We start from the raw sequence: 22882 nt of genomic DNA on the forward strand, positions 1-22882 counted from the left end.
CATAAACAATGCAGTATTTCAACTATTTACATAGATTACATTGTATTAGGTATTATAACTACCCTAGAGATGATTTAAAGTGTACGGGAGGATGTGCGTAGGTTATATGCAAATAGCATGCAGTTTTTTCTATGGGACTTGAGCATCCCTCGATTTTGGGATCCACACGGGTCCCGGGAGAAATCCCCTGGGGATACTGAGGGATGACTGTAGTTTTTAGTAGATGAATAAATAATGTCTTATAACTACTTGAAAACGTGGCTAGAGTAATCCTAGGACACTCAGCACATAAATTGTCCTGTTTTTTTCCATTTCAAATAGCTTATTATAGTTTCCTGAGTTGACTAGAACATGTTTTGATACTAAACACAAAATGCTTACTATGCACTAGTGTTTTTAATAGTATAGCCAAATTTGGAGTATGTAACTGCACTTAAATGTTTTTGTATATTATTAGATTTGTCATAATTGGTCCTTTTGAGACTTTCAGCTTAATTATCTTTGTTTTTAATATCAAATTTTGCTGAAGACATATGAAAGAATTTTAAGTATTATGAATATATTTGATTATAAGCATATTTGAAATTCACTACTTTGAATAGGTACAAATGTCTATGTTAAATCACTGGGGACAGCCTTTTGGTAGATTCTTATTATTCTCAAGAATACTTCAGATATCCATTTTTATAGTAAGAGACTTGTGAAGTGCATCAGGTGGCATAACGTCTAAAGAACAGTAAGGCTTCCACTCTACATATTTGCTTCTATTTTTAAGAAACAAACTGTGTTATTAATCTAAGAATTAGAGTATGTCAAGGTAAGAGTCAATGAGGATGATTTTTTAGTTACAGGATGGTTTGTGTGTGTTTGTCTCTCACTGCATGTGGATCAGGTGTACAGTGTGGAAGGGCCTTGGTGAAGCATTGATGCTTCCACTTACACATCCACTTACACAGAGATCATGATTATCTTTGAATATACACAGTAACACATTTGTAGGTCTGGGAGAAGGATCCAGTAGAGTGAGAGAGGTTGAAGAGCAAAGAGGTGCTGATTTTATGGAACTGGACCTGTGGGAGTTGAAAGAGGCTAGAAGGAGAATGGGGGTAGACTCTAAGGGGAAGGAGCTGGGAGGGAACATGAGCCCTACCCTGAGATTCTGATATCCCTCAGGGATTGGAGGCAGGGGTATAGGAAAAAGAACCATCCTCTTATAGAACCACTGAGAGTGAGAGGAGATTGAGAGGTTGATTCTGAAAAAGAGAGACATCATGAAAATCTGTGCTCATTCATTCATTCACTCATTCATTTATTCACTCATTCATCTATGCATCCATCGTCCGTTATGTCAATCAAAAAGAAAACGGTTATCCATTCGTATATCTAAAATAATAAATAAAGGATCTATTTAAGTAGAGGTAATTCTTTTTTCTTTTAGTTTCTATGCGTATCATAGGGAATATCAGGATATTATCTAGGGGCAGATTCTCATACTCTCTTAAAGGCCTGTAAATATAGGAAACTATAGAAGAAAATAGGTAACAGCTAAGTGAGAAGGTTTTTGCATTGATAGTAATACTTGTTTCTGTGGACTATAAATTTATTTTTTTAATAGGCCAAGTTATATAGTATAGGAGCGACGTGTTTCTTACCGTTTATCTCTGTGGACCCTCAGTAAATACTTGCTGGTCGATTATTTTTATTTTATTTTATTTTTTTTTAGGAAGATTAGCTCTGAGCTAACTGCTGCCAATCCTCCTCTTTTTGCTGAGGAAGACTGGCCCTGAGCTAACATCCATGCCCATCTTCCTCTACTTTATATGTGGGATGCCTAGCACAGCATGGCTTGCCAAGCAGTGCCATGTCCGCGCCCGGGATCCAAACCGGCGAACCTTGGGCCGCGCAAGCAGAACGTGTGCACTTAACCACTGCGCCACCGGGCCGGCCCCACTGGTTGAATATTGATTGTGAACAAGTTAATACAAATTTTTGGGCTTAGTGATTTGGATAATAGTCTTCATGGCTGATGTGTTAATTTGAATATGTTATGATATGCCACATATGATCATTTGGTATATATGTGTATTCTTATGCAAAAATCTCACTGAATTGATTTTTAAGATTAATGTTAATGCTTTAAAGAGTGGCTTATAATTTTAAAAAAGTTTGTCTTTTACAAATATCAATACCTTCTCAGAGGCTTCTTCTCTCCTTTTATTTAAACTATGCCAATTTCTATTAGCTTCTTCTCTGTACAGGAAAGTAAATTGCTCCCAGCTTTCTTCTCCAATCAAACCCTCAAATAAACAATTCCTAAAACAAGTAGAAATGTATTACACATCCTCCAGAATCCTACCTAGCTCCTCATCTGAGTCCTCATTAACAAGAATAGTCAAAATATGGGCTCTGGCGGCTTCAGTGCCGTGATTTCATGGAAGTCAAAGGACTTGTGTACTATTAGCTGTGTCTCACCAACTCGCCATTCTTTTCACTTCAGACTCCTGATCAAATGCAAACCCACGTGTGCTGGTTTTTCTTTCAGTCGTGAATATACCAGCATAAATTAATTTGTTAAGGGATCTAAGCCCAGACAGCATGACCTCAAAGATCAGCTGGGGAATACCTCATTTCTCTGTTGGTGGACTAGGACGCTGGGCCTCCGAGGGCTACAGTTGGTATCGGGAAGGGGTGCTGAATCCAAATCTCATGTATTCTGTGATTTTCATTCGTCCTCTTTTTTAGTAGGTATTTTTCTTTCTTCATAAGTGTCTTTGTTTTTGTGCACAGGCAGCATGTCAGCTGAAACACCAATCACACTGAATATCGATCCTCAGGATCTGCAGGTCCAAACATTCACCGTAGAGAAGCTACTGGAGCCTCTCATAATCCAGGTAGTAATACCATGAAAATGACAATGTGTAGTAACTTCAGAAGAACTAATACACATGGGAAAAATAGATAATGAACCAAGGAAAGATTTGATTTTTATAGAATAAATATCATCTAAAATCGTCCTTTAAAGTATTGTTAAAATGTAAAAGAGTATGTATTGGGTCATAATGATAAAATTCTTAGAGTCTTTCCCAGTTTATCTTTTAAAAGCAATAGCAGTAATGATATGTATGTGTAGCTTTAAATTATCTTGTTTCAAAGTCAAGAAAACTGAGTGGGGCAGGTAGCATGGTTAAAACTATCTTTATTATATAAATGAGGAAACTGAGCCTAGAGAATTTCAGTGACTTGCTGCAAGGCACATGGTGTCTCATTTGTCAAATAGGAAATTATTTTTAAAATACCAAAATGTATGAGAAAAGCAGCTATTTAAGGAATTCTATGATAAAGTCTTTCATAAATTTAACAATCCTTTAATCCTTTAATGATAGCATGCATAATGATTCTCTGACTTATTTATTAAGTCCAGATTTTATTCAAGCTTTGCTTGAAGAAACTTATACCATAGTATGGATTTAAATTTTTTTGTCCTTAACTCATAATTTGTGAGGGAACTCCCCGTTAGGCTTACCTTACATCATACCTCCTAAGACAAACTATCCATTTTTTGAAGGCCTTGAAACACTCAAGGGTTACTGGGGTGAGAAGCTACGCTGACCTTACCTCTGATAACTTAAAAATATTCTGCTTATCTTCTCTGTGGGGTGGATGGAGGGGAGGGGAGTAGCTCTGAGAATAGACTTTGCACACGTTTTTACTTAGCACAAGTTGATATCTGCTACTAGAAAGACAATTTAAAACATATGCCTCACTGACGATAGCTTAATCATCAACCTTGGCAGTCTAAAAGGCACTAATATGTGGTATGAAATTGATGCTAGATGACTATGGAGACTCCTTTAAAGTCCCCATCTTAGCCTAAAAGGTCTTATGTTAAAAAGAAAAAAAAAAGCTTATTTATTGTTTTTGTAGTAAAGTTTACTGGAAAAATTGGAAAAGGAAAACAAAATAAAATAAAAATAAAAACAAAAAAAGAAAATAAGAAATCACTTACAATTTTAGTACCAAGAAGTAAACATTAGTATTTGGATGCATTTACTTCCAGTACGGTAAAATTGTGGCTGATTTTTATTACTTCTTAGTACTGTATCATATTAAAGAACATATATACATATCTGATATATCTATAAAGACTATAAGTAAACAAGATGGCGATAGTACGGTGTATGTAGGTTATGTCTCACTCTTCCATTTAAAATGATACCTTGATAATTTCCTCATTCTTTGTAAGCATGACAATAAAATTGCTGTTTAATCATCCATCATGTGGCTGCACCATAGTTTTTTAAGTAGCCTCTAATTTTTGGACATTAGGTTTTTTTCTATTTTTTACTGTTATAAATAATACATGAATTTTTGTCATCAGTTCAACTTGTTTCCCTAAGAATAGTTACTAAATATAAAGGTAAGTGGCCAAGATATGAGAATTCTTGTGTTTTTTCATACATATCATCAATTTTTTGGGGAAAGTTTTAAATAATTTCTCACAAGTCATTTAAGATTTTGTTCCTATGCAATTACCCCGTGTGGGTTGGGGAAATTGCCTTCATTTTGGAGATAGCTGGTAAAGGGAAGTGCATTAATGCTACTGCATAACCTTTATTTGTCCCATAACGATGGAACATTAGAGTTGGTCACTTAAGACTTGCCAATCACAAAGGCTGCTGACATATTGCTTATGAACAGAGATTGTATCATTATGGAGAAACTACTTTTTTATTCTAATTGAAACCAATAGATGTTTTGCCTTAATCAAATGCATTGATATTGCAGTCAATAGAGAGTATTCTAGATAAATTCACATTAAAGAGTATGCTGTGCAGAGTTTGTGTGTATTTTCTGGCATGTTTAAAAATTATTTAATCTATAAACGTTTATTGAGTCCACCTAGAAAATTAAAGGGGTGAAAATGACCTAAAGTAGTTTTATTCCCTTGGAAAGAAATTTAACTCTTTTAAAAAGTGTGATTATACTAATTTTAGAGAGCTTTTAATGTGATGCCTAGATTCAGTCTTTTCATGATCTGCAAGTAGATGAGTCAGGGAAAGGGAAATTAGTACTTACTCTATGCCAGATAGTTCTCAGTTACACATAAGTGTAAATTGTTAATTTTATTTTCCTTAAGATTGTTAGTGTTTTTGAAAATGTTTATCGATTTCTTAAAGGTGGTTTGGTATACTACTACACCAATATTCCTGTTAGAAAGAACAGAAAGAAAGTTTCTAGATCTTAGCAATATTCAAGTCAAATTAAATTAAAAATAATGATTTATAGAATATTTACTATGTTTAGGAACTATCTCATAAAGCATTCTAGTACAACAAAATTATTTGAACACACTTTTGGTTTTCATTATAATGGATTCTCCTTATGAAAAACTAATGCATTTCAAAGTTAAAGAGTTATTGAAATAACTGACCTTTGGATTGGATGCACAACCTTCTTGTGTCTGTCACTTTGATCATACATCACCTATCAATACAAGTAAAAAATTCCATTAAATGTTTTTTTTCTAGAATAGCATCATACTAAATATCTCGTCACATTCTTTTTTTTCTCAAAGTTTGGTTTTAATTTGAGATAGTTGCTCTTGGTTTATTTTAAGTATGTGATATAGTCTCTAATTATACTGGAAAACATTCCGAAAGAAGTTAATATCTTTAAGTTCATGGTGCCACCAGATAAAGCCATCAATTTAGTAGCCTCGTTAAAAGAATTTTCACCTTTCCTCATTATTTACCTTCATGTTATATTCCTTCGCGTTCAGGGTTCCACAGATATTTCTTACCACCTCTGTATATAACTCAAAGTCAAAATTCCATTTTAATATTTGGAGTAATTGGTCATAGATACTATGATGTCACTCTGACTTGTAAATTCATTTATTCATAAATCTTTATTCTACTCTTTTTATAGTTACCAGAGTCTTCCCCATCAAACCTGATTTATCTTTAATCTATTTTTTTCTCTTGGGCACAGGTAAATCACTAGGTCATTTTGCAGGGATGTTCAGCCTGGAATATATTTCAATCATTTCCTTTCATTTTCTCTGTGTGATAACTTACACAGTTGCATCTCTCTGTAATAAATTCCTCCAATGGATCAGAAATAATTTTTTCTCAGCAATTACATTTTTATGATTGCAACTGTAGGCATCTGCACTTTATCATTTTCAAGATCCAAGTTTGGCAATGCAGTGCAGAAAGTCTGTTTATGCAGAACTGCGATTAAAAGAATTTACATCTCTATGTTGTATACTCTCTGAAGGAGATATAAACTGTTAGATCGTGCTACAGTCATTACATAATGGAATCGTCTCTAATCTTATTTGCTACAAAATATAATTTGCTATGTGTAAGATTCATGTTCAGTGTGAGCTAAAAGAACTGACTTACTCGAAATCTTATAAGAACAATAAAAAAGTCCTTATAACATGTTATCTTCAACAAGGTTTTCTTGGGGGGGCAAAGGTTCAAATGCATTTTCTGATGTAAATATATCCCATGTTTTCAAGAGGTAAATATAGAGTTAGATCAATAGTAATAACATTATTCCTCTGGCTCTCACCCCTAATTCTTGTATGACCTTTTGGCCTTTTCCCCATTTCCACTTACATAGTGTCTCCTTTCTATTTCTGAGAGTGCCTTGGGGATGGCTTTTATATAGTCTATCATACTCATTGGGTCAAGTTCAAGAATACCTGCCAGACCTTTATCAGTCAGCATAAGCTAGGTCATGCTGTGACAAGAGGACAACCCCCAAATCTCTGAGTCTTAAAAAAAGTTCACTTCCTACTCAAGCTACCTGTCCCGTGTGGGTTGGTTGGGGTCTCTGCTTAGTACAGGCACTCAGGGACCCAGGCTAATGTAAGCTCCATCTCAACATTTGCTTCCACTGTTGTTACAACAGGAGAGAGAGAACGTGATGAACCATGCAAGTGCTCCTAAAATGTTCGTCTGGATGTAACATATGTCATTTCCACTCACATTGCCTTTGTCAAAGCTAGACATGCGGTCAATGTGAGTGCGGGATGTGTGATCCTGTCCTGTGCCCAGGAGAATGGGAATGTTTGTGAACAGCTCTAATAACTATTATCTTCTTGTTACCTCCTCTTTAGGGGTTCTTTTTCTTTTTTACTAAGTCTCCATCTGCTATCAAGTCACCTTTCCACCCTGATCACAGCTGACTTTATCAGGTTGGGCACCTGACTTCCTGACACTCAATTATAGGTTGGCAAGAAGCCTGTCAGGCAATCTGGCATGAGAGCTTTGCTTCTGGGGATGATGGTGAACTGGTCCTATCACCATTGCCTCTTTGCGGGAACTGACTACATGCTGAGAGTTAAGCAGTCAGTACCTAGCATCAAACAGTTATATCAAGCGCAAAGCTGAAAGACACACAGAAAGAAGTAGAGACATGGAGAAGAGTTCTGGTGGTGCAGTTTTCAAGTTTGGGTCCACAAATTTCTGCTGTTGAGGGACAATAAGATTACCTAGTTACCAGGGTTTTAATGGATCCTTCCAATTTCCAAACCACAATCTAGTCTCCAAATTATATTCCAGTCTCTGTGTGGCCTCACTGTTTCCAATTCCCTTGAGCATTGGCCATGTAGGCCGGATACTTGTGTTCCTTACGTAATCTGATTCCCTGACCTCTTCATCAGCAGCTGAAAGTTCTAAAGAAGTTCCATTAGCAGCAATCCAGGGTTCTTGTAATTGCCCTCACTTGCTTATGCTGGAATGGAGATTTTCCTGCAAAGCCTCTCTTCTGCCCTTTCCCTCATCTACAAATTTTGGAGTCTCTGAGGTATGACTCACCTATGCTCCCAAACCAGTCTATCTGCCATGTTTTTTCATTTTGTCTGGCTTCATCTTGTTGATGGTGGATGGTAACTGCCAATGATGCTCATTGTGAGACTGGAAATGGACATGCTAAGGTGCCAGTGCCTCCAAAGTTGCCAATTTTTAAGGTGGCAGAATGGCAGTGGGCTTCTACAGAAGAGCGGAGAATACCTTTCTTTTCAACTGTGCGTCACTCGGTCACATGGGCACCAATGAAGCAACGCTTAAACCTAGAGTCATGTAAAATTCCTTATGAAAACATCCCCTTTCAGTTTTTTCCCTAATCTCTCCCTGCTGCTTGAGTCAAACTGAGTCCAAGTGGCTGGATGGTGAACTTAATCCTTACTCCTCCAAACACCGTGTTTTCCTTTTCTCTTTGGCTTCTATGCAGAATCTCTCTGCCACACTCTGCTCTCAACATAATTTCTTTCTCCTCTCCTTTAGCCAAAGGAAAAACAAACAAACAAAAGCTATCATGCATATCATTTTATGCAAATAGATGCCTAGATGCCCAAAGGGTTCATTTCCCCCTGTTCTACAGACAGATCTGATTGACTTCCAGGTTAGGTGTTTTGGCTTCTTAGCCTCCTAGAATATAATTCCCTTTGTTCCTTTCAGAAAAGAATTCAAGTTTTGTTTGTTAGTGGTTGATTTCTGTCATTTCTATAGGTCATTTTCAATGAGAATATGCTATTTTCTTATGTTTCCTGGGTTTTATCTCCAAGCTTTTTTTTTCTTTGTAGACTTGCTTATTATTCTATCAACAGAATTTATATCAGAATTAATCTTGAAGGTTCCAAAGAAATCTCAAAGACAAGTCTGCACACATAGGGTGTTCTTGTAGATGACTTTATAAACAAATATTGGAGTTTTGACTGTAAGCCTAACAAGTAACCTTAAAAGTTAGTGAATTAAATGTGTTTAAAACAGTTATAGGCTCAAGGCTTAATAAGTATGAAGATGTTATTTTTATGGTAGTATGAAGAAATAAACTTAATTCTGTCTCAGTAATGTTTTAAAGTTTAAGGTGATTCAGTACAGTTGAGTTAATTCTAATAAAGTGAATTCTTCAATTTCTGCATTCTTTTACTGCCAGAAAACAGCTCCCATGGGAAAGTTGTTAGGCTATAGTATTGCTTGAGAAATAAATAGTTGAGAAAAAGGAAGCCACTTCCTAAATTAAAATAACGACAAGAAAAACTAGTAGCTAACTGACTAAAATAGCACAAGTCCAGTGGGAGTGTGCATGGCTGGGCAGATATGGGCTGCCCCGCCCCCCTCCCTCCCCCCGAACCTGGTAGCTTTGAGATGAGCTGTGGGCAGATGTCTGTCTCTGCACATGCTTCACTTCTTGGCTTGCTTCCCACATCTTTGACTCTGTCAGACTCTGATTTTCTTTCTACTCACTCTAATGTTGCTGCTCTGTTGTTCTGGGTTCTCCGACCACCCCTGATCCACTCCACTTCTGTTAATATTTTATCTTTCACTTATCTTTTCCTCCACAAATTCACACTGATCCCACAGATGTCCACTTCTAGCTTAGCTGTGGAATAAGATCTTTCTCTTATAAACTGATTTTGTAGGCAGCCAAGTGATATAGACTGATAAGCCTAGATCAACTTGCCATTTTATTGGAAAATGCTAGATTGATGGGAGCAAATGTGGTTCAGCTGGCTGAAAGGACGGAAGAGTCCGTATCTCCCCAGATGGTCATTTTCACTGCTTGGGTTATGATTCTGCCCTTCATAGAACCTCCTGGGATGGTTCAGAATACCCAACTTGTCTCAGGAGATAATGCTGCAGTTTGACAGTTCCGTGACTCCAGATCAGTGGTTGGCAAACTTTTTCTGTATAGGTCTAGATCATAGATAGTTTCAGCTTTGACAGTCTTAGAGTCTGTGTTGCAACTCCTCTGCTTTTATAGTTTGAAGCAGCCTTAGACAATATATAAAAAAATGGATGTGGCTGTGTTCCAATAAAACTTTATTTACAAAAAGAGGCAAGTGGCCAGATTTGGCCTGGGGTACTTAATTTGTAGGCCCCTGCTTTAGACTGACCATTTTCTCATGAAGATACTTTGCACTTACCCATGAAGGAAGGATAAGAAATGGGCAATAACCCATACACAGTTGAGAGCTGCTGTGAGATAAATTATGATGTAATGGTCTGTCACTAAGCCCGGTGAGAGACACAAAAGTCTCACTTGGGGAAAGAGTGCTAACTAGGCAATTCAGAAAATTCCTGTTACTGTTGAGATCCTGTCAGCCCAGTGGTTTTCAACACTGGCTGCGCATTAAAATCACCTGGGGAGCTTTTAAAAGTCCTGATGCCCAGGCCATGCAGGAAACCAATTAAATCAGAATCTTTGGCAGTAGGAGCAGGCAGTAATTTTAAAAGCTCTCCGGTGATTGCAATGTGAGAACTGCTGTGCTGGCCTGTTATATCAGCCAGTAGTGAGCATTGTTCTGTCTCTTGGCCCAAGGCTTGCCCTAGAATGGCGCCCCTTCTTTGTCTTTTTAATGGAGTTGGGTGGTGCCCATCTGGAATAAATTTATAAGGAATTCCTGGGGGTAACTTCCTGCATCGACTCTGTAACATGCTCAGTTAGTTTTCCTGGGTCCCAGGAGGACTATTAGTAGCAACTCTAGGAAAACTACTGCAGCTGAGAGGTCTTGGTCCCATGTTCTGCAGCTCTCCCTTACCCAGCAATCCACTGCTGACAGCGTTGTGGATTCATGTACGAGTTAGGTTCTGATGGACTCTGCTTAGGGCTGAAGAAGCGGCAGTGAGGAAAGAGGTTCATAAGCACAAGTCTGAAATTATGGTATGGTGTTACGTCACATACGGGAGCTCACATTTCCAATCCCCTGCACCAGCGCTTCTCAATTTTAGCTGCAAAAGGGTATCGCTTGTGGAACCCATAAACCCCCTGATACCCAGGCCACAGCTAAAGCCAGTTAAATCAGAATCTCTCGAGTAGGACTCTTAACAGTATTTTTAAAGAGCCTCCCAGGTGATTCTACTGTACAGCCACTGGAGTAGGATCTTGCTGCCACCAAAGGGTTGTCCAGGGCCTGGCAGCATCAGGCAGCATCTGAAGCTCATTTGGGAGCTTCTAAAATATGCAGACCCTTAGGCCCTGCCCTAGACCCGCTGAATCAAAATCTATGGTATAATAATAATAATCAAGGTGATTTCTGTCACATTAAAGTTTGAGAAGCTGGTGTAGGAGGCTGTAAATTTCTACTTTTAAATTGCTACCTTGTGTAGCCAGAGGTGAAAACCAATGACCTACACCCTTAGCTACCTGCTTGAGTGATGAAGTCATCGGGAATTTCTGAACTCTGATCCCCATACTGTTGCTCTGCAACTGAGTCCTTGAAAGGACTGCCCAAGAGTGTCGTCCTGTTGTGCAGAACCGGTGCATTTCTTCTGAAGAGGATCTGCCTCTCCCACAGCCCGACTTAGGCCCAGCCACCCCTGCTTCCGTCCCTCTCCAAGCCTGTGGTCAGTTTTACACCAAGTCATTCTGTTCTACCCAGAAAGGGCTTTGGGGCACTGGGAAGCATGCCCCAAGAAATGAGAAGCTTTTCAAGAACTAGTGCTTCTCCTTTAGGATGTTTGAAACCAGGACATAATTTGTTATAATCTAGACATAATTTTTATCTCTGGGAAAGTTACCTCACCTTGTTATAGCTGAATTTGAGTATATATATATATCTCACACAGCATTGAATGCTCTACAGATTAAGGCTTAATAAATGTGGTTTGTGATTTTCAGATGTTTTTTCTTTTAGTAAACAATTTGCATTCTCAACTCTGATTTGCAAGGTACTGTAGTTCTACTTCAGACACGTTTTCCCATACTCTGCACCTCAGATTTTAGTATTTCTCAAATTAGGATGCATCTTACAATGGATATGAACATTTAATGTAGTTTTCCTTTCTCATGCGTGTAGAGAATCACAAATTTACCCACAGTCCACTTTAGCTCATTTATCTTTCATAAGTGATCTTACCTTCCTCATAAGCTCCCACTCCCTGGAGACTGGGAAAACGCCTTACATTTCAGCCAATAAGATTGGTAAACTGGTGTGATTCAGCACTGTAAACAGTCCCTTTTGGTAAATACTCAGTTTCTTTAGGTAAAATAATTAGAACCATGTGGTTGAGGTGAGGGTGTTGCTTACGTGACCTCACGGCGGTGGGAGATGGGCCTCTGGATCCATGTGTAACATTTAGACAGTGCCTATTGCTGCAGAGTGGCTTGCCTGGGATGCTCTCTGAACTGGTGACATTCGAGGAGTGACCAGTCGCATGCATGGCCATCTTGTGGTCACCTCTGTATATTTCAGGATGTAGTCTACAGCTGATAAAGTTTGTGGACTGCTCTCTCTTGGCTTGGTTAGGGTCCATGGTTCTCCCAGGATGCCTTAGCCTCACCTTGACCCTTGACAGAGCCTCAGACCCCTAAGTCCCAGCTAGATCCTCCATCATTTGTCTGGCATTATCTGTCCACCTTTCAGCCTCTGCTGCAGGATCCCCTCGCTCCTCACCATGGTGGGCTTGGGGAAGGCCCACCAGTCTTCAATACAGCCACATTTTGATTGTCCTTCAGGGTACCTAGGATGGTCTGGGTCTTATCCATACCTCAGAGAGATCAAGAGTGGCTTAGAAAGCTAAGCTGCCCTTGCTCCTGCCTACTTACTGTGATGCCAAGGTTACACTGTGGCTGCCCCAAAGTCTGTGCAGGGCAGCTTGTGAAGCAGTTTTCTTCCAGAGTCCCAAAGATAAATGGAACCAAAGTCCCTCTGCTTTCACTGTTTCCCCTCAATCATGCTAGCATAGCTCCCCAGTCTGGGTACAGCTCAAAGAGGAGTTTTAAGGACATGTATCTTACTTGTCTTTCCTACCTGTTGGCTTCTTCCAGTAGTCTCTTGGGGCTAGGCAAGGAGAGCTGCCATACTTCTTTTTCCTATAGGACCAGATCTTTTTCATAAGACTCTATGATCTAGTCTATAAGATCTAGCTTTTGCCAAATGGGAGCTAAAAAATTTAGAAAATAGTTTCCTGTTTCTCTAATGGCTTTCATAGCTATTTTTGCTTAAGACCTCAGAAAGCCAGCTTTTAAATTCAAAGATGAACAATGATATCTTTTTTCTCTCTGCTCTCTCCTTCTCTGGGATAATAGGCCTCATGGCTCAGCCTTGGATTTGGAAGGTTCAATACTGACAAAATATTTTCCAAGCTTACATTCTGAAAAGGAGTGATTAAATTGATGGTATGTGTTATAATTGATGGTGTTTTAGAATTGAGATGATAGTAATATCCTGATGCTTTGAAGATGGGACGTTAGGGCATTAAATATCAAGCACTGGCCAAGGGGATTCAAGATTTGTGACTGATATTTAATTTTTATTAAATAAAAAAAAGAAGGAGCCAGCCCCGTGGCTGAGTGGTTAGGTTCATGCACTCTGCTTCAGCGGCCCAGGGTTTCGCTGGTTCGGATCCTGGGCACGGACATGGTGCTGCTCGTTAGGCCATGCTGAGGTGGCGTCCCCCATGCCACAGCTAGCAGGACTCACAACTAAAAGACACAACTAAGTACTGGGGGATTTGGGGAAAAAAAGCAGAAAAAAAAAAGATTTGCAACAGTTGTTAGCTCAGGTGCCAATCTTAAAAAAAAAAAAAAGAGACAAACATAGATTTGTCAACGTGGAGACAATCCTGACAAATGAGGTGGACTCAATCCAATCAATTTTAAACCAAGCATCAACATTTAAATCACTGATGGGCTGTATTCAAACTACATTTGCGTTGCTATAAAATCTTGACCATAGAGACCTACAAGTCAAATTTCCTGTGGTCTTTCTTGCTTAACATTTGTTATCTCTTATTTGTATATGATGAGCAGGTGATTATGTATATTTTTCCCTGGACATCTTCAATATAAAGCAGCTTTGTGTTAGAAGAGAACAGGTGTCAATCTGATGGTCTAAAGTAAACGCAAAAAAAGGAATCTGGCAACACATAGTGGGAGCAAAGTAAAGATAAAGCTTCATAAGTTTGTGTTGGCAAAGCATATTGGCATAGTTTATTCAATTTTATGGTTGATAGGGTTATAAATGATTATTAAACAAAGCTGGAACACAGAATTAGGGTTCATAACCATATCCCACCATCACTCACTGCTAGACGTGGAACGCTGGGCTGGATTGACCAGGGGACTGTTTGAACATGCCGCAGCTACTACACATGAGGTCAGCCATTCTTTATTTTGGGGCCAGCTCTGGCCTGATTGCATTTTTCACTTCTTATTTTGTTTCCTTCAAGCAGTCAATGATTATTGATGAAAAAGAATTGTCCTTTTACCTTTTCTTCCTCAGCACTTCTTTGAATCAGTACTGTACTATAAACTATTGGTTATTGATTCACCAGAATGATTAATGTCTGATTTAGGTGTAAACAGCAGCATGAATATAATTTCTCCTTAGTTTGCTTAGTTCAATGTCTTGGTAGGTTTTCTCCTCATTCCTGCAAACATTTGTTTGTAGAGCAGGAGATGATATAATTAACATTACACTTTTTACTGAAGCCTAGTTTGTCTCTGAATCATTGCTCTGTATAAAACAAGCATCTTTTCTAGATAATAGTTACATTTGAAATGGCTAAAGCCACACATCCTAGGATGAATAGGTTCATGGTGGTGGGTTTCCTGATAAATAACTGCCTCTAAATGTTGGGAGTGCCCAAAGTTCAACCCTGTAACATTTCTAGCTATACTTTGTTTTTAGGAGGTCTCATCCAGTCTTATACTGGATGAAACACTGTTCAAATATCTTTGAAATTTTTAGTGAGACCAGCAAAATCATTGATATGTGAATAATTAAAATGAAAACATAATCTATAAGAAACCTATCTCCAGCCCTTACCTCTCTCAACTCTAGAATTATTTACTAGTCTCCAGTTGAGCAACTCTAATAGGCAAACTTAACAAGCCTGAAGCTCAACTCTTGATTCGCCTCCCTCCTCATTGTCTCCTTAAGTAAATCTTACTCCATACACCTAGCTGCTCAGGCTGTGTGCCATGGAGTCATCTTTGGTCCCCTATTTCTTTCATAATCCATATCTAATCTATCAGCAAACCCTGTGGACTCACTTCAGAATCACCAGAATTCTGTCGCTTCTCCGCGACGGCACCACTGCTCCCTGGAACAAGTCAGTGTGATTTCCGCTGGAGCTGTTGCAATGGCCTCCTAACTACTTTTCTTTCTTCCATACCTCATCCTTCTCCTTCAGTCCCTGCCCAATCCCCAGTCTATTCTCTCACAGCAGCCAGAATGATCTTTTTAAATTTTAGGTTAGTTCATATTACTTTCCTGTGCTAAAACCTTTAATATCTCCCAAGCACGAGAATAGAATTGAGTGTGTTGGTGGTGATTTACAAGGCCTGCACGATTTGGTGCCTAGACGCCAGCCTGACCTCATCTCTTATGCTCTCCCCTCACTCTGCAGTAGGTGCACTGGCCTTCCTGCTGCTCCTGGAACACACACACCAGTCAAGCTCTCATTTTGGAGCCTTTCCACTTGCTATTTCCTCTGTTTGGAATACTTCCCCCCGATATTCAAATGTCTTACTGCTCTCCTTCCTTAGAGTCCTTGTTACCTAATCAGAGCGCCTTTCTCTGATATCAAATCCTACACTTTCCCCATCACTCATCTATTCCGTTACCCTTCTTCAAGTCATAGCACGTATCACTACCTGCTATTGTGTTATACAATTACTTATGAATTTGTTTATTCTCTGTCTCCCATCAGTAGAATGAGGCTCACTGCCATATCCTCCTGGTATAGTGCAGGTGTACCGTTAATATTTGTTGAATAAATGCATGGTGGAGTCCAAACTTGTTTTTGGGTGGTAAGTAGTTAAGTAAAAACTGGAAGAAACTAATATTTGATATTAGTCTCAGCATGTGGTCTTTTCCTAGTTGTGTTTATGTTCATGTTTTTTCCAAGAATAAGTGCCCTTCCTGGATTAGAACATTTAGCTACAGCTGTTTGTGTGTCTGACACATGAATCTCTTTGCTTTGTTATGCCATCTGCGTGGGCCAGAGGGCTGGTGCAATTGGAGAGGGATCTACATGTGCTGTGTTATCATCCTCGATAGCTCCAAGTAATAGCTCTAGATAGCAGTGGTTGTTAATCTAACAAACAAATAAAACCCTAAATTATATTTAAAAAGATGATGGTTGTTTTATACTTTTTATGTCATTTGTGGTGAGGATTGTTATTGGCTGAATTGTGTCCCCCGCAAATTCATATGTTGAGGCCCTAGTCCTCAGTACCTCAGAATGTGACTGTCTTTGGTGGTAGGGTCTTTAAAGAGGTTATTGAGTCAAAATGGGGTCTTTAGGGCAGGCCCTAACCTAATATAACTGTTGTCCTTACGAGAGGCGATTAGGACGTACAGAGACACAAGGTCTGCATGCACACAGAGAGAAGACCACGTCACAGCAAGAAGGTAACCCTCTGCAAGCCAATGAGAGGTTGCGGAAGAAACCAACCCTGCTGACACCTTGATCTTGGACTCTAGCCTCCAGAACTGTGAGAAAATAAATTTCTGTTGTTTAAGCCCCGACTCTGTGGTACTTTTTATGGCAGCCCTAATACAAGGATTAAAAAGTGAAAATCAGGGGGCCGCCCTGATTAGTGATTAGTGGCTTAGTGGTTACGTTCACACGCTCTGCTTCCGCAGATGAGGGTTCACAGGTTTGGATCCCGGGAGCGGACCTAGCACAGCTCATGCTGTGGGGGCATCCTACATAAAATAGACGAAGATGGGCACAGATGTTAGCTGAGGGCCAATTTCCTCACACACACACACACACACACACACTCACACACAAGTGAAAATCAGGAATAAAAATAGTGTGTCTTCTGCTTTTATTTATAGTTTGAAAATGAACTAAGTAGCCTGTCTTTATTTTTTTTGCCAAAAAAAGACCAAATATTAGTATATACGTAATTCTAGATCACGTTGAACTGATTAGACCCCAAATAAACTATATGAATGGAGACTTGTTTATTCAGAATTTACAAAAATTTGCTTTTCCATAATACTAGTCGTGGGAAAAGACAGAATATCCTACATTAGAAATTCCTTTTGACTAAAACTTATTTGATTAAACCATGTTTGATTAAATATGCCTTCACTAAACTTAGATTTTAATTTTGGCTCAGCTACCAGCTCTCTTTGTAACCTTGTACAAATCATTCCACATTGTGGCTCTTGGTTTAAGGTTTCTACAATCTAGAGTTTCATCCATCTTTTCATTAAGTCAACCACTATTTATTTATTACTTAGAGTATCCTGGTTCTGGGTTTTCAGGATAAGTCAAGCATGGCCCCTGCCATTACTGAGTTCATGGTAAAGCTGGGGAGGCAGTATGTTAACAGCTAATTACAAAACACTGTCATGAGTGCTGTGAGAGGTACATACAAGGGGCTATGAGGGGAGGGAGTTGTTCCAGGTCAAGAATGCCAAAGATTTCCCGTTCTGGGCCTAACAAGTAATTTGTGGTCAAACTCCACAGTGGAATGGAAGATGAGAGTGAAAATTTAGTCAGAAGTCAGATAATAAAGTGCCTCATAAACCATGCTTTAGACTATGTAAACCATGCTTTGGACTTTATCTTGTAGACAGCAGGGCGCCATTGGAAGGTTTTAAGCTGGTGCGAGTGTGTCAGATTTGCATTGTAGAGAGGGGCTCCAATGGAAGTGTGGGATGGGTGTGGAGACCAGAACTGATGCATATACTTTCCATAACAATCGAGTGGAGGACGGGGCTGAGATTGAGGCCCTGTTTTTGTGTCATGGAGAATGGCTTGGAGGGAGCATAGGCTAGGGCAATAATCCAGAGAGCAGCTGTGAGAAGCAATGGCCGCGGGCTGGAAAGGAGGTGACAGAAACTGAAGCTTTTAAAAAGACAATTTAAAGAACTTAGAAAGGAGGTTGAGGGAGAGGAGTAGCCCAGATGACCTCTGGGTTTCTGCCTCAGGTTAGAGGTGTCAGTCCCAGAGGTGAGAATACAGGTGGAGGAGAGGCTGGTTGGTGGAAGAAGGCTTCCGCTTTGGGTGTGCTGTGTTCGAAGTGTCTGTTGCCTATTGAATTAACTCAAGTCTTTCCTCGGCTTTGAACATTTCTCATATTTAAGTTACAACGTACTTTCTAGCCTTATTTCTCACCCAGTTTCCTGTTTTTATCCTGCAGTCTGCCAAACTCGACATCTACTACTCTCAGACAAAAGTAATTTCCATCTCTGCCCTTTTGCACATGGTTTCCTTTACCTGGCTTGCTTTCCTCTCCATCTCTCCTGGCAGAAAACCATCTGTCCTTGAAGACTCTTCTCCGCAGCCCTGCTTAATCCTTACGAATGTTTGCAATCTCTGGAGCACTTCCTTTATACTTTTAAGTGTAAGCAGTTATCCTTCTCCCTGTTACATTGCCCCTAGTTGTGTAGCTCTCCTGTCCCCATACTGGAGCTTACTCATCTTTATTTTCTAAATGTCTAGGGTATTGTTTCGAACATAGTATGTGCTCAATAAATATTTATTGGCCTGAGATGAACTAAAAGAATATTGTAGTTGGTTTTGGGGGAGTGTTGAATGTTAATTGAGGGATATGCATGTGCTGGGTTTCCAACTCGTCAACCTACCCCAGTACTTTTGTTAACACACTAAAGTTTGTTTTTGGTAGGAAATAAGGAACAGTTGAAATTATCAGTGACTTAAAGAAAGGACCCCCTCTCCCCAAGACTAGATGATACCTTTTACTTTAAAAGATCACTGATTTTACTTATCTATAAACAATTTTATTTTTCTATCCTTTTAATTTCTGTCAGAACTCTGAAGTTTTCAGCTAATTAACATGGCCTAAATGTCTTGTATTTTATTTCACACATTAAAATCAACTCAAGGAAGCAAAAGTGGCCCCGAAGGCCCCTGAGCTGTTGGAGGAAGGTTAAAATTCAGTGTTTTAGCTCGTAAACAAGAAAAGAGATGGCTGTTAACATGGTCTTTTTATACTACAATGATAGTAGAATTAAAGAGAAATTAGAGTTAGACTGGGAAAGAACACGGTTGTAGAATATAAATGTGTTACCCAAATTGGCATAGGAAAAGACTTTCTACAAAGTGAGGGGCTGAGGTACTGAAGCGATTGTTGCACTGATGCAAAAATGAAAGTAAATCACAACCTCACATCCTGTTCTGCAATGCTCCTGTTGTGCACCAGCATTGCTCTGTATAATGACAGTCGAAGGCTTGGTTCATTAAGCATATCAGTTTAATTTTCAGTGTCTTTGGAGAATCTAGAGAAGCATACCTGAATTAGGAAAGATTAGAAAAATCCTTTTTTTGGTCCTCTAAATTTTAATGTATAAATATTACACACCATTATAAATACACCTTATTTTATGGGATTTTAAACATGAACAATAATAAAGTAGGGGATTTCTTTTTCCATATTACTTGAAGAATCTAATTTAGGACCATTTCAATGGGGAGCTCATTCCTATATCTATGATGAAGTTGTGTCTGTATCCTAGCACAGATTTACAGACTAAAGGAAAGTGAGCAAACGCAAGTTTGTTTTTTTTTTCTCTTTTTTGGAAAGATTAGCACTGAGCTAACATCTGCCCCCTAGGTCCGCACCTGGGATCCAAACTGGCAAACACTGGGCCACTGGAGCGGAACGTGCGGATTTAACCATGGCACCACTGGGCTGGCCCCAAACTCAAATTTTTTAAGGCTCTAGAGTTGAAGATTTTTCATGAAAGGGACCCCCCCCCTAAGGTCTGAGAGAGAGGGAACGGGGAGGATTGTGCATCAGTGACAAAAAGAAAGGTTAGCAAGGCATGGGCTTGGACCGTACATTAGAATCATCTTTGTTGTAAACTCCAACCAAAGTTTTTCTGTTCCTTATAAAAATATAACTGTTTTTTTATTTAAAAAGAAAATGAAGAAACAGGAATTGTTTTACGGGATAATTTGAAAGCTAGTTTTTACTGGTTGCCCATATCCCTTCAAGAGACAGGAGACTTTCAAATAACATATGCACTCCCAACCCTTGGTGACAATCATCTGCTATAGAGAATCGCAGTCACCGGTGGGAGTCGTTTAGATTCTGTAGGTGAATTGGAGTGAAAAAAAAGGGTTTAGCTTTCCCCCCCCCCCCCCCCCCCCCCCAGGATTACTGAGCCATATTTACTTTCTGAAATAAAATGAATCATTGAAAGTGTCACTTAACTTAGTTTAATCAACATTAGATAACTATGTTGGGGTATTTTAAAAGAAGACATAGATACAAATGATTTATGAAAGTGAATAACTTGCAAGCTGCAATTGCTTTTTTTTGATGAAAGCACAATGTTCTTATACAATGTTCTTTTCATATTTCTTACTTCTCTGGCATTTATTATAAGGAACAAAGCATTTCTGGAATGCTCATTTTAATTTCAAAGTTCAGGCTATTCTATGGGAAACATTTGGCGCGTGGAGGATCTGAACAACAGTAGAGGACTGTTCAGTGGGAAGCGTCATGAACTGTGGCACTTAAGATACATTCTGAAGGAACGTTTTAGACAGTGACGCTTATTCTTCGTTTTAAACCAAGGTTTGAAACTAGGTGCTATAATTTTTCTTAATGGGGACAAATACCTTTTAACTCTTGATATAAATTAAGCTGACAATAGTGAGATGTTTGCCTTTTGGAGTATGTGAAAACCCATGTAATAAATCAAGCCTATTATTGACTACATAATACATGTTAAAGACATGCGGTCCTAATTTGGCTGGTTGTAAAGCATATAGAATGTGCTTTGTCAACTGACTTCATCACATTTAGCACAAGGGACGCCGAGAGCAAGATAAGGGTGAACCCAGAGAGAACACCTCTGACAAGGATCCCTTAACAGATTTTCTGTATCCATGTGGGGAATGGACTAGAAAATATACATTAAATGCAACCACTATTTATGTCTCATAATGCATTTTATAAAACATTTTACATATTTAACCTTCACACAATCTTAGAGGATAATATGATTGTTCTCATTTTCCAAGACAGAAAACAAAGGCTTGCTACAAGGCACTCCACTCTGGGCTGTGAACATGAGAATAAAGCAAATTAGAATAACGCAGAGGGTCTGTTGGATGGGGGAAGGGACTAGAAGGGCAGACAGAAATTATTTTCATCCACATTATTTCCCCCGCAGCTTGTAAGTTCTTTCTCAGTTCCTGGCTAAAAAACTGAGTCTGGACAACCAAATAAACAAATATTTAATGCTCCATAAACGATAAATAAGCAAAATCTCTAGGGGCTGCAGAGCAGGAAGGGTTATAAATAGTCTGTTGTCAAAGATGCGGTGCAGGATGGTCATAAGCCTCGGCTATTTGATGACATGCAGGAGTCTAGCTTTCAGTTCCACGTCTTCTACTTTAAATATTGCATACAAGTTTTTTTTTTTCTTCCTCTACAGTGGGGATCTTCCAGCTTTGCTTATGAAATGTTAACGAAATTTTCTTATTGGCATCCAAGATTGAACTAAGACATAGATATTTTTCATAATGTAATTTAGTATGAGGTTTTGTTTCCAAATACAGATGCTTAATCTCTATCTCCAAATAATGCTCTTATCATGAGTTTATTCTTATTTTAAACAAATTTACAAAGGTAGTACATGCTCATTATTATTACATTCAGATAATTCAAAACACAGACATTAAACAGCCCCTCTTCAACTACCCCATTAATTAAGCCATTTTTATAATCAGTATTTATTGAACACCAACTTTGCACGTTTTTCTGGGTGCTGGAGAAAAAAACCACATTTCCTGCTTTCATGGAATTTACATTCTAGTGTTGGAAGCATGAGATAAACATATAAACAAATAAAGAATGTCAGGCTCTATAAGTGTTTTGAGGAAATATAAAGTGGAGTGAAGGGACAGAGTGGGAGAGGGTGAGGGTGGGGACGGGGCTGGTCAGGAGGGGCCTCTTGATAGGGACTTTGAGTGGGACCTGTTTGTTAGAGAGGTCGGCTGAGTTAGGGGAGAGTGTGGGAGTCAGGTAAGAGAGCTCACAAAGGGCCGGAATGGAGCGCCTAGGAAGGATTCGGATTTTGTCACCCTGAGGTGGCCACTGTTTTATATGCTTCAGAGTGGTTCTGCTCCCTCCCCCACCAATATTAATGATCTCTATTCTCAGTCTAAATAGACTAATACTTATAGATTTAATTATAATTATTTTTGCCTCTTTTTTAATAGGTTGCTGGCTACAAAGTGATATAAATAATTATTTGAGATATATGTGTTTAAAATGTGTATTGCATTGTTCCGATAGTAAAACTTGATGAGGTTTAATCTCTATGGCCTTCCTTCCCTCCCTCTCTCCTTTCTCTCTTCCTTTCCTCCTTCCCTCCATCCCTCCTTCCCTCCTTCCTTCCTTCCTTCCCTCCCTCCTTCCGGCCTTCCCTCCCTCCGGCCTTCCCTCCCTCCCTGCTTCCTTCCTTCCCTCCCTCCCTCCTTCCTTCCTTCCCTCCCTCCTTCCTTCCTATCTTCAGTTGGGAACTCTGTGGTGGCTAATAGTGGTGCTCTTGGGGCCTTGACTTGACTTTTGGACGTGTGCCAATAGTACTGGGAATGAATCATGTTACTATGAAATACCTCCTTTTGTGCAGGCCTATGATATACCAGGACTGTGTCTCCTCACAATTTGTCTGATGAGTGACTTGTATTTCTTCAATTTCAGGTTACTACACTTGTAAATTGTCCCCAGAATCCTTCCAACAGGAAAAAAGGACGTTCAAAACGAGCCAGAGTTCTTCTAGCTTCTGTGGAGGAAGCAACTTGGAATTTATTAGACAAGGGAGAGAAGATCGCCCAGGAAGCCACAGTTTTAAAGGAAGAGCTTACTGCTGCACTTGAGGGAGTTCGCAAAGAAAGTGAGTACTCTAGTCCCGGTCAGGAGC

At 39.2% G+C, this 22882-nt stretch overlaps 1 protein-coding gene across 3 annotated transcripts in view; it reads left to right on the top strand.

Annotated features, from left to right (window-relative positions):
• CTNNA3 (catenin alpha 3) overlaps nucleotides 1-22882 on the top strand; it is a 1485947-nt gene that overhangs the window by 42310 nt on the left and 1420755 nt on the right. For all 3 annotated transcript variants that reach the window (XM_046655293.1, XM_046655294.1, XM_046655295.1), the window contains 2 exons: nucleotides 2788-2891; nucleotides 22663-22855. In XM_046655293.1, coding sequence (XP_046511249.1) covers nucleotides 2793-2891; nucleotides 22663-22855 — 292 coding nt within the window. In that variant the 5' untranslated portion in view covers nucleotides 2788-2792. The remainder of the gene's footprint in view (nucleotides 1-2787; nucleotides 2892-22662; nucleotides 22856-22882) is intronic.

The sequence above is a fragment of the Equus quagga genome, chromosome 2 (genome assembly GCF_021613505.1).
Source record: "Equus quagga isolate Etosha38 chromosome 2, UCLA_HA_Equagga_1.0, whole genome shotgun sequence".
Lineage (NCBI taxonomy): Eukaryota > Metazoa > Chordata > Mammalia > Perissodactyla > Equidae > Equus > Equus quagga.